The sequence below is a fragment of the Dipodomys merriami genome, unplaced genomic scaffold, assembly GCF_024711535.1.
Source record: "Dipodomys merriami isolate MVZ:Mamm:240054 unplaced genomic scaffold, mDipMer1.0.p SCAF_31, whole genome shotgun sequence".
Lineage (NCBI taxonomy): Eukaryota > Metazoa > Chordata > Mammalia > Rodentia > Heteromyidae > Dipodomys > Dipodomys merriami.
This window is the reverse complement of record NW_027204604.1, coordinates 9238585-9250958: the sequence shown is the minus strand read 5'-3', so window position 1 is coordinate 9250958 and position 12374 is coordinate 9238585. Positions and strand designations below refer to the sequence as shown.

Here is a 12374-nt window from a genome sequence, read left to right as displayed (position 1 = left end):
TCAGAATGGCCATTATCAAGAATATGTACAACAGACACTTCCATGGGAGGGGGAAAGAATCATGATACATTATTGGTGGAAAGATAAATTAGTGCAACCCCTATGGCGATCACTTAAAAAGGTAAAAGTAGAACTACTCTAAAATCCAGTGATCCACTCTTGGACATTTATCTGAAAGATTACAAATCAGGATACAGTAAAGACACCTGCACATCCATTCCATTGCAGCACTGTTCACCATAGGCAAGTTATGGGGGCAGCCCATATTCCCTATGACCAATGAATGGATCAATATGTGGTCCAAATGGATCAAGGAAGAATATGATACCATTTGCAGGGAAAATGGATAGAGGAGGGAGATGGGGGGGCATGGGAATGATATTGATCAAAGTAAGCCAGGCTCAGAGATACAAAGGATGCATGTTTTCTCTCATATGTGGAAATTAGACCTAAAATACAAAGATATTTGAAAATATGTACAAGGCCATAAGCATATCCACATGATTAAAACTGACTAAAGATGGAATATTCAGGAGTGAGAGTTCATGGTATAACCCCTCTTTGGACAATCAATAGTTCTACAAAAAGAATGCCAGGAAGCTAAAGCTATCTTAACTACAGGAGGCTCAGAGGAAAGGAGATGATGAATGAAATGTGGAATTGTGGGACAATGTGGTCATGGTACTCAATGTGTGTATGTGAAAACTGAGCTAGGAAATGAGATGGGTGGGAATGGGACAGATGGGAGGGGCAGAATGATGGAGCAATGGGTCAAGATGTGTTATATAAGGGCTCAATAGTTATGTGCATATGCTCATATAAAGTGATGCTTACCAAAATGAACTCCAAAAAAATGGAAACAATAGTTTTTTTTGAAATTGTACTGTTTGCAGTTTTCTTTTTCTTTTTGTCACTGTTTTTTTATTTCTGAGCCTTTTGTCTTGTATGAAAGTTTATCTGATTTGGGGAGGGGAAAGAGAAGCACAGAAACAAGAAGACAAAGGGTTAACTAATTCAGCAGTGACACTAGACACTATGTTGTAAATGAATTATACAACTTAGGAGCAAGGGAGGTTGGGAGGGGAAAAATACTGGAAAAATAAAGGAGGGGCAGTGACACTGTTCAAAAAGAAATGTACTCATTACCTGACTTATGTAATAGTAACCTCTACAATAAAAAAATGTACATGTAAGTTGGCATGTTAAGTTGAAACCTTTTTGCTACAACTATGTGAAGACAATTTTCAAACAGGAATTGGGCTGGAAGAGGTGATGGAAAGGAAATGTTCTTAGAGATATAGATGCCAATTAAGAGGAGGTATAGGAAATAAGAGATGACCTAATAATTGCTCATATAGATACGAGCAGTGTGGAAATCTGTGAATGCTGAGCCATGAGCTCTGATGCAGAGAATTGGAATGCTATTCTCTGACTCTCAGAAACCTTGGAGCAGCCAGAGAAAGATCAATCACTCCTAGCATTACAGAGACCCAAGACTTTCTTGGACCTTGGAGTTAGAGAGAAAGGTTTGTACAAATTGCGTTGTTTGCTGCTTGCCTCAGCTTCCTTTGCTAAGGAAGTCAGGCATCCTAGGATTGTTTCACATTCTGGTGTCTGTATCTTCAAAGAGATTGCTACCTTATTTTCTGTACATACTCCCCATCTGATAATCAATAAAGACCCCGTTAGCGGGACCTTGGGGAATCTGTTGCTGGCGAGAGGCACAGGCCCCTTGGTGTTCCAAATGTACTTTCTCAGTCCTGTTTCCATCACTGCTTTGCTCTCAGCTGCAGCAGCCTAAGGTGCTCATGTGGGATCCAACTAATTGTCTGTCTGTCTGTCCATCTGTCTGTCTCCCTCCATGGTGTAAAAACTCCTCTGGAGAAGGAATTTGGGATATGTTTTTGTTGGTGTTCTACCTTCTGGTTGTAGATCTGCCTTTAAAGGAACTTATGCCTACCTAAATTCCCAGAGCTTACTCCTTTTAGCCCAATCAGCGAGCCAGCTACAAGAAAGCTGTTCTCCTCTGGCATCTGTTGAACTGGAGATGTCTTCAGCTCATATAATCTTTATCCTAGAGCGGAGATGACATATTCTGATCTCTTTTGGGAAAAAGACATAAGCCAAAGGATGAAAGAATAATATTTGAGAGGTTTACTATTGTCCTTCATAGACTTTATTATTTTATCAACACTTAAAATTTATCAGGAATTCGATCCCAGGTTTTTATCATTTGAGCACGGAGAACCAATCAAGTGCTATAAGAGGAACAGAGTTTTAAGACACCTTCCCTCACCCTGCCTCCAACGCATTTGACACACTATAAATCCTGACTCCAAAGCAATCTCCTCACCTCTCTCTCTCTCTCTCTTTTTTCCCGTCCACTTGGTTAACTATAGGCTCAGGCCAGAGCCTGCCTGAGGAGGAGCGATGATCGGGAAGGCTAGCATATTCCTGCCAAGTGGTGAAGGTGTCACCGAAGGACTTTGGAATGCTCAGGTTTGGAATCAAGACCAGCTCCTTGCTAGGAAGCCATGGATCTAGAGGACAGGTGGGGTTAGCTTATTTCCTTCACCTTCCAGGCCTCACCGGTCTTCAGTGCAGTTTCCAAGCTTGGGATATCTCAGGGTGAGGAAGTGTGGAGGAGGTAGCCCTTGGAGCTGAGGCTTTCTTGGGAAAGCACCACTGATTGGTGCCTGGTCCTCTAACCCAAGTGCTGGAGAGAGTTACTGATGGACTGTAAACGCTGACAAATATTGACAGGACTCAAGGTCATGGCAAAAACCATTTGCCTTCTCTGTGTAAAAGAAAAGATAAACCTGCAGTTAAAAGGGATTGGTGAGCTGGATTTGCATTCCCAGAAATTAGGAAATATCTGAAACTGAGCTTTAAAACTGGCCGTTCTTTTAACTCTCTCTATGGTCTTGTCAGTCACGGCCTACGCTAAGTTCCTTCCTGTTGCAGGATATATTTTTCTTTTTTGGCATCACCCTCCCCTCCCTCACCAGGGAAAAGAATCAAATATAACCTCTTCTCTAGGAGGGAAGTGTTTAGTCTCAAGTCGTGTTGGAAGATCTATTTTGGTGAAAACTAGGTGGCTGGGACTGGGTTAATTTCAGTTCTGAGTCCTGATGTTTGATCACTTGATGTTTTGTAGGATTGGGTCCTGTCTTATGATTATGTGGCTGATTTCTGCCTCTGGTGGTATGTATAATTTCCTTAAACTCAGCTCATGAGGTATTTGGTTTCACTTTGTGAGTATGAGGCATCATTCTGTGTGGGGTTCTAATAAATGAGACATTATGGTGGTTATTTCATTTACTGGACATCTCAGATCACTCCACATCATGTTTTGTACATACTAGAAAATTATATTTCCTGGTGATCCTGCTCTCTGAAGGGTGTGGTTACTGTTGACTTTTGCTTTGTATTCTAAAATCTGTCAATATCAAACTTGTGACTATGAGTTTATACTTATTATGAGCTCAAACACTGCACAAAATTTGAGTAAACCTCCTGTCATTTCTTGGGATATAAAGTGGGAATCCTTAAAAAGAGTAGGGCATAGATGCACAGGGACTGGGAAGAGTACAAGAAATCAGAATCCATAATCCAGCAAAAGGCTACCAGAATGTGGAATCTAACTGAAGCTTTCTTGCAGCCAGCTCTGTGCCAAACGAATCTCTTCTCTTTCCCTTCCAGAAATGAGCTGTCCAGAACTTCCTCCAGTGGACAATAGCATCTTTATTGCAAAGGAGGAAGAAGGACAGATTTGGGGGACTTACCTTTGTACTGAGGGCTACCACCTGTTAGGACAAGAAACTTTTTGGTGCAACAACTCAAAAGAGTGGGATGCCTTCACCCCTGAATGCCGCTGTAAGTTGGATCTTCGTGCTTTCCCCCCGCAAATTGTCACACCTCTATATTCTTTTATACCCTCCTTTCTGCAGACCATGTTAATATTTAGTGAATTTCTAGAAATATACGTTTAATGGACTTTTTTCTGTTGATATATGTTAAATTGTACATAATACAGGATTTCAACATAATATAGTCATATAATGCACACCGATTATATTCACTTCCTCTATTACTGTTTCTTCTTCTCTCTTCCTCCTCCCTTCTCCTCCCACTTTTCATGGGTTGGTGGTTTTGTTTTGTTTCCCTCTAGCATCCATAAATGAGAGGAAAAAAATGGGATAGCTGTCTGGAGGAACTGGCTTATTTTATTCCACATGATGGGGTCCAGTCCATCCTTATTCCAGCAGGTGCAAATGATTTAACTTCATTCTCCCCCCACCCCCATTTTGTTCTCTTGACCTCACATGTCTTCTGTCTCAGCCTCCTCAGTGCTGGGATTATATGTGTGCAGTGTCAATTTTAAAGCACTGTGGTGGTTAAGCTTCTCTTGGAAGGTATAAGATCAGCTCTCAACAAGTATTAATTTAGTTGAACTAATATAATTCTTTACTTCTGTGAAAAGGGAAGTCTTTTTAATTTTTACGTTTTAGGGCTGAGATTGAACACAGAGCTTTGTGCATGATACTACCCCACTGAGCCATTCCCTCACTCTTCAAAAAGAATGTTTTGCCATATACTGAAGAGCTAAAGTAACTCCATTTTAAGATCAAACCCCCTGAGCTGTGCTGCCCTCAGAGTAACCCCCAAAGAGAAAAACAGTTCTTGGCAAAACCGCAGGTTGCCACCAACCCTGCCCATCTTTAAGGAACAGAACTGTTGCCTAAGTGTTCCATCAGAAAAAGTGAAGTGCGGCCAGGGTGGACTTAAACCCCCTGAACTTGTGAACTTGCTTGTGTGGAAACCCCCTAAACTTGTTTGTTTGATACTATAAAAGCCGTGCTAATTTTGTGCTCGGGGCCTCTTCGTGTCACCGGTTACCGAGTGCGTGGAGGACCAAGCTTGAGCTTGCAATAAACGACTCTTTGCCATTTGCATTGATCGTGGTCTCTGGTGGTCTGGGAGGGGGCATCAGAAAACTGGGCACTTCACTAAAACGACTTGTTTTGCTGTAATTTATTTACTCTCATACTGCTTAAAAACTCTTTTTTTTAACTTTAATTTTGAATTAACATACATTGGTGATCTGAGGGGATTTTACTATTATTCTGATACAGTGAACTTCAAACAAGTTCCTACATTATTGAACACTTTAAAAACACACAAAACTCAAAAAAGTCAAGGAAACATTTATGTTCATCTCACTCCTTTGCCAATAAACTATACCTGGTAAATGATTTCATCTCTATCTTTACTAATGTAAAGGAAGTCATTTTGTCTCATGTTAAATGTGTCTCATTTCATGTAACTTCTGGGAAAATTTTATGTTGTCAATTTACAAATAAAGGAAGTGAGATCCACCTGGCATCCCAAGGTCACAAAACTGATGGTGGTAGGCTGGAGAATAGTTAATTCATGAAAAACCACCATATCCTTCTGCATTCTTTCCTATTTTTTCACAGAAGAGAATTTTTTAAAAATGATGAGTAATATAAATTTAGCTGGATGAAAGAGAAAGACTTAGACAAGATTTAGGCTCAAGAATTTTTAGAGCAACATTTAACGTAACAATGGCCAAACGATTGGTAATTTCTAGTTCTGTGCTTAGTTACATTTATGTAAAGTCAGTTGCCAATCAAATCATTCTTATGGGTGATCAAGGCCATGATGGTCTGTTCTCATCCTGCATTGATATGACTAGGTGCCATTTACCATTACCTCCTAAAAATGTGCAGCCTTAGGCTCTGATTTACTATTTTTCCCTCTCAAGAGAGAATGCCTGGCTTTGGCTATGATAGGCTACAGCCCAGTCCTTTCTCATGAATTTTCTGCTTTTCTCCAGTGGGCCACTGTCCTGATCCTGTGCTGGCAAATGGTGAATTCAATTCTTCAGGGCTGGTGAATGTAAGAGACAAAGTCACGTTCAAGTGCAATGAGCACTACATCCTCAAGGGCAGCAACTGGAGCGAGTGCCTGGGGGACCACACCTGGGGGCCTCCCCTCCCCATCTGCAAAAGTAGTAAGTACTGGAGATGCCCAAAGATACCGACGGCGGCGTCATCGACATCCCCCAGATGCCTGCACTGTGTCTTCCAGGAAAACGTTAGGCTCTAACAGACAACAAGGAGACAAAAGGAGCTCACAGAAGTAAACCTCCGTTCAAGTGATATATTCCAAGAAAATGAACAGTATCAGAGCACAAGTAGGGTTGCTGTTCTGTTAGGTCCCATGTAAGGTAGTAGGGGCATTGACTACTGCGTTTTTATTAGGATCTTTTATTAGCACACACTAGCTGTATAAGGGGAGTTTCACTGTGACATTTCCATATATGCAGACAATGTACCTCGTCGGCCTCACCACTTTCTTATTCTCCCTTATGCCTTCTCCTTCCTTCTTCAGTGAGTTTCATGGCTCCATTTTTCCTATATGCATATAAATTACTTTCACTCTCATTCACCTTTTCTTGACTATTTATGTTTTTATTACAAGAAGGTGACAAAAAAGTTTTCATTTGAAAGCTGATAAAAGCACAAAAAAAGACCTGATGATTTTCTCTTGTCCACTGCAAAGTTATATACAAGTAGAAGTGCAATTCCCTTTGAATCCCTACAGTTCATACCTCTCAGAAGCGCTCAGCCAAGATGTGCTTCTTTCATGGATTTTTCTTATATTTATGCACATATTTAAAGCAAACACTCAAGTAAAATGTGTTAAATTAAACATGAAGTTTTTATGTGCATGGTTATACATGCATATATACATGTATATATGTATACATACATAATTATATACCTATAAAAATGAGATCTTGCTATCCATACTCTTAAATACCTGTAAATGTATTCCATATATAGGAATTTTTCCAGAGTGACAATATAGCTTTACATCTTGGTTTTTAAATAGCTGCATATAGTTATACTATAATTTATTTATGCATTTCTTATATTGATGGACATTTATTTTTATTTTTACCTTTTTTTAGCTATAGCAAACAATGCTTAAATGAATGTTTTATATGTCCATATCTCATCATTCTGTTTTTCTCTCTTTCTTTCTCTGGCCTTTCTTTCTTCCTTTTATTTCTTTCGCAATTCTGGGGCTTGAAATCAGGTCAGATAGGAGGCATGTGACCAGGGGCAGCCCTGGATGCAACCTAGCAGGAGGGGAAGGTGACTGCTTCCAGGTGTGCCAGTTACCTAAGTGACACAGATACTGGGTAGAAACTTAACCAAGAGGTAGGAGGGTGTCTGCACCGAGCCTGCATGGCAGACCGTACAACACCTATGTAATGTATATGAAAATTTACTGACAGACATTAAGTAAGACTTGAGTAAAAGAAAATATATACTGTGATCCTGGGTAGGCAGACTTAATATTAAAATGTGATCCCCTGGAGATATATAAGGCAAAAAGATAATACAATCTCACTTGAAAAGATACATAGTTAATGTTACAAATTCACTTTTTAAAAGAAAGAGATAACTAATGTTTATATTTGGTTAAAAATAGAAGAACTACTTTAATAAATTGTAAAATATGCAACAATATTGTTATAAGGCTATGATTGTATTTCAAAATAATGACAAAAATTTCATTTGAAAAATATATGAAACCAGAAAAAAGTCATAATTTGTCCACTATAAAATTATATATATTATATACAAGATAGTGTTAGCATGGTAAATAACAGGTACTATAACTAATATGCTACTGACATAGTAAATATGGGACAGGAAAGTAGGACAGATGATTTAAAATACATGAGAAACCTTTGTTTTAGTGGGAATGAGATAATAGCCCATTTGGAAAAAGACAAAGTTGTAACTCTACATGCTGTTAAAAAATACATACTCCAGATTGGGGGCTGGGGAGGTGGCTCAGTGGTAGAGCGCTTGCCTTGCATGCATGAGGCCCTGGGTTTGATTCCTCAGCACCACATAAGCAAAAGAAAAAAAAAAGCTGGAAGTGGCGCTGTGGCTCAAGTGGTAGAGTGCTAGCCTTGAGCTGAAGAGCTGAGGGACAGCACCCAGGCCCAGAGTTCAGGCCCCATGACTGGACCCAAAAAAACAAACAAAATGATTAGGTTACCAAAAGAAAACCTGAAACCTATGGTTTTAACTTTTTTTTAAAGTTTATTCCCTAGTAGGCTATCAACATATAGTTCCTTCCTCTGATTTCTGTCGGAAAACATTACTGAATTGCTGCTAAGTCAGAAGACCAGTGGGGGGCGGGGGGGTAAGGACTTTCCCGTGGACAAAGATGCTTTTGGTGAGAAGGCGATGTCCCTGGGTCCCTGTTGGACTGGTCCGAGTTCAGCAGATGCAGGTGCAGACAGCTAAGGCAGAGGTGCTAAGTCATTCACTGGCCCTTGTCTAAGTTGAGAGAGGTGCATTCCTCACCTGTATACTTCCTTCTCTCAGGAGACTGTGACCCTCCTGGGAAACTGGCGCATGGCTATTTTGAAGGAGAGTTCACCTCAGGATCTGTTGTTACTTATTTCTGTAAGGAGAGGTAAGTGCACACAGGCCTTCTAGTATGAGCTCTTGCTCCTTGGCTACATGCTCTTGGAGAATAATATAGTCTGTGTTTCCCCCTAATCCACTCATTTCCTTCTGCTTCCTCCTCCTCCTCCTCCTCCTCCTCCTTCTCCTCCCCCCACCTCCTCCTTCTTGGAGAGCTGTTTTAGCCCATGGCTAGCTCTTTCCAATTCCTAGAAAATATGGCTCCTACTAGAGAAACCTATTTTTCCTTTGTGAAAGTATCACTTCTTTAATCTCAAAAATACTTAAGTATTAAAAATATATGTTTTCTAAGGACTCAATGAAAACCTCAAAACATAGAAGGTCAGAAATATAAAGATTTAGAGCAGAGATCCTTACAAAGTCCTACTTAAAGTCTAACCTTTGTTTTTTTTTTTTTTGGATGGTAGTTGGGTTTGAACTCAGGGTTTTGTGGCAGAGCACCTGCTCTGTCTGCAGTTCCTCTTCACCCCTTGATTTCTGTTTGTCTGATTTCAGGGTTGTTTTGTTTTTTGTTTTTTGATTGGTCATGGGGCTTGAACTCAGGGCCTTTGCCCTGTCCCTGAGTTTTTTTTTATTTTTTATTTTTTAATTATTTTTTTATTGCAAAAATACTGTACAGAGGGGTTACAGTTACCTGAGCAAGATAATGACTACATTTCCTATCAAGCATTGTTACCTCCTCCTTTGTTTTTCCCTGAGCCTTTTTGCTCAAGACTAGCACTCTACCACATTGAGTCACTGTGATACTTCTCTTTGTCTGGTGGTTAATTAGAGATGAGTCTCACAGATTCCTCCTGCCCAGGCTGGCTTTGAATGGTGATCCTCAGATCTCAGCCTCCTGAGTAACTAGGATTATAGCGCTGGCACCTGGCTTCAGTTATTTTTTTAGATAAGATCTGCTATTTTTTGCTCAGGGTCAGCTTTGGACCTCAATTCTACTACCTGGTCTTCCATGTAGCTGGAATCACAGGTGTGTGACACCACATCTTTTGTTTTTGTTGTTGTTGTTGTTGTTTTTTGAGATGTGAGTTTTGCTACTTTTTGCCCGGGCTGGCCCCAAACTGCAGTGCTTTTTAGCTGCTGGCATACAGGTGTGTGCCAGGATGCTCAGCCATTAACTCTAACTTTAGACTGCTTGGTGGCTCTTATCACGGTCCGCTACCCTTTTCTTCCCCTTGTGTGAGGTCTCATGGAGTCATCTGGCCTCATAGATAGGTCAGCCTCATTATAAACTTCCAATAGACTTTGCAACCAATTGTCATATTTGTCTGATTCGAAACGACCGTCCCTCTTTACCCTGTTGCCTATGATTTGTCTGAGGGGGCATCTTTCACTTTCTTCTGCTTCTGAGAGCTTACAGGACAGATGCCTTTTTAGGGTATGGAATGATCAAACAAGGCTCTCCTCTACCTCCCCCTGCAAAAACTGAGCGCAAACACGTTGATTCTGGATTTAGCACTCGGTGTTTTGCGCATGGATTCGTCCCCATGTCCCAGCATTTGCAAGGTAATTTCATTGCTTTGTGAGACTAAGATCATTTCAGCATGTATTTTAGCTTCCGAGGCAGGGAGGCAGATACTGGAATGCAACTACGCGCAGCAGTCTCAGTTACCCCGGGTGGCGGGGGGCAAGGCCTGGCCAGGTTCTGACTCCCCCCCCCCCCCCCCGCCCCAGGTACCGTTTGGTGGGCCCGCGGGAGCTGCGCTGCCTGGAAGGGGAGTGGAGCGGCGAGGTTCCGGCCTGTGAGCCCATCCCAGAAGCCCCCAAACCAGCCCAGCAGATTGCGTTGGAGAAGGCTCTGGTAAGTACGGTGCTTCTGTCCTGTTCTCAGCTGCAACTCCACATCTGGGCAAAGCTCCAGATGACAAAGCCATCGAGTGCACCTGCCGGCGAACAGCTGCACAGTTCAGGACAGTGTTGGGGCCCGGGCTGGCTTTCCTCTAAAGGAGCTTTATGGACCGTCACTTGACATTTCCATTCACCACCACCCTGGCAAACCTCATACAACTCAGCGTCTCATCTGCCTCTTGGAACAAGGTGCATGAATTCAGGGTCTGAGATTTGTAAGCAATGACTGTCACGAAAAGTTCTGGACTTCATTAAAGGCTTTTCCTTGAGATTCTTCTTTTAGTCTAAGTTTATTACTGGGGGAATAATTCATAATGGAAGGCAAGTGCATTTGGATCAGAAAATGTACATGATTTATTGTATTAAAGACCTCATTGTTTATTTTTAATTTCATTTTATATTATTTATCTATTTATGAATTTTCTTTTGGTGCCAGTACTGGTCCTTGAACCCTGGGCCTTATGTTTTCCCTTAGCTTTTTTTTTTTTTTGGTCGGTCATGGAGCTTGAACTCTGGGCCTGGGTGCTGTCCCTCAGCTCTTCAGCTCAAGGCAAGCGCTCTACCACTTGAGCTACAGCGCCACTTCCGGTTTTCTGGTGGTTTATTGGAGATAGGAGTCTCATGGTCTCTCCTGCCCGGGCTGGCTTTGAACCACGGTCCTCAGATCTCAGCCTCCTGAGTAGCTAGGATTACAGGCATGAGCCACCAGCGCCTGGCCTCCCTTAGCTTTTTTATTTTATTTTTTAATCAAGGTTCGTGATCTACCATTTGAGAGCCACAGTTTCATTTTGGGCATTTTGCTGGTTAATTGGAGGTAGGAGTCTCAGAAACGTTTCTGCCCTGCTGGCTGCAACCCATGATCCTCAGAACTCAGACTTCTGAGTAGCTAGGATTCACAGGCATGAGCCCATATGCAAAGTCAAATCATCAGTTCAAATCCCAGTACTTCCCAAAAGATCCACATCTCGGCTGAAACACCTTGGTTATGAGCTCTACCAGGGTTCAGAGACCTACCTCGCACTTTCTGACTTCTTCCAGTCGTAAATTCATTTTTTTTCTTCCTGCAGCAGGCCTTTCAGGAGAATGAAGATCTTTGCAGTGCCATCAAGAACTTTCTGAAAAGATTAAAGGAATGTGGCTTACCAGTGGACGAACTAAAATATTCTCTGGAGATTAAGAAAGCAGAGTTAAAGGCAAAGATACAGCAACGTCATAGTTGAGAAGATTGGTAACAGAAACAAAACTATGAATAAAATTTCTTCTTGGCTCAGAAATTGGTTTCAGAAAGTCTCTGACTGGGCTGAAATGCAACTTCATAGTAGTTGATGTAGTTGTAAAATATGTGTGTGTGTTTGTGTGTGTGTGTGTGTGTGTGTGTGTGTGTGTGTGTGTGTGTGTGTGTGTGTGTCTATGTGTTGTTATATTTACCAGAAGAAAAAGACAAGTGCAGTGAGCATCAGTTTAGGGCCAGAATTGCCAATACAGTCACGGAGAGGGGAGAGTTTAATTTCTTGTCTATGAGAGAATGAGTTAGCTTGGATCCCAGATAAATGTGTGGCATGGTGGCTCAAATGGTAGGGTGCTCGCCTTGAGCTGAAGAGCTTAGAGACAGCACCCAGGCCCAGAGTTCAAGCCCCACTACCCCCATTTCTCACACATAAAGAGACTGCACAGCTGAGAGTCCGCCTCTAAGCTTCCTCCTGTCCAATCAGTCTCTCCATTTGGGGATGTAGCCATGTGTTCTTTACCCCTAATATCTTTCTCAGTTTCAGCTAATAATGTCTACCACTTACCTAAAGCCCAGCCTAAAAATCTCACAGCTGTCAAAACTTCTGGAATGAATTCAGTACGCTCTGGTTAACTCCCTTCTTTCTAAACCCACATGGAACCTTCAGGGTTTGTTTCAGAAAGAAAGTTATGCTGCCAGAAAGCCAATAATCTTTTGGGCACACAAAACTGAAACTTTATAGTGAATAGTTTGATTGG

At 41.5% G+C, this 12374-nt stretch overlaps 1 protein-coding gene across 3 annotated transcripts; it reads left to right on the top strand.

Annotated features, from left to right (window-relative positions):
• Positions 1-2887: 2887 nt before the first annotated feature.
• Positions 2888-11656, top strand: C4bpb (complement component 4 binding protein beta). 3 transcript variants are annotated; one of them, XM_070041448.1, is made up of 6 exons: positions 2891-3204; positions 3703-3876; positions 5861-6037; positions 8439-8529; positions 10215-10341; positions 11459-11656. In XM_070041448.1, the coding sequence occupies exons 1-6, from the start codon at positions 3132-3134 to the stop codon at positions 11606-11608; spliced, it is 792 nt and encodes a 263-aa protein (XP_069897549.1). In that variant the 5' UTR covers positions 2891-3131; the 3' UTR covers positions 11609-11656. The 3 variants fall into 3 exon arrangements, with proteins under 3 accessions (XP_069897550.1, XP_069897549.1, XP_069897548.1); XM_070041447.1 differs by having other exon boundaries at positions 2894-3204; positions 11456-11656; XM_070041449.1 differs by lacking the exons at positions 10215-10341; positions 11459-11656 and adding an exon at positions 9892-10164 and having other exon boundaries at positions 2888-3204.
• Positions 11657-12374: the final 718 nt, after the last annotated feature.

Excerpts from the sequence above, each read along its gene's own strand:
- C4bpb (XM_070041447.1), top strand. The coding sequence starts at position 3,132 with ATGTTTGATCACTTGATGTTTTGTAGGATTGGGTCCTGTCTTATGATT. Across the intron at positions 6,038-8,438 it reads CCTCCCCATCTGCAAAAGTA|GAGACTGTGACCCTCCTGGG; the intron begins GTAAGTACTGGA and ends TCCTTCTCTCAG. Across the intron at positions 8,530-10,214 it reads ACTTATTTCTGTAAGGAGAG|GTACCGTTTGGTGGGCCCGC; the intron begins GTAAGTGCACAC and ends CCCCCGCCCCAG.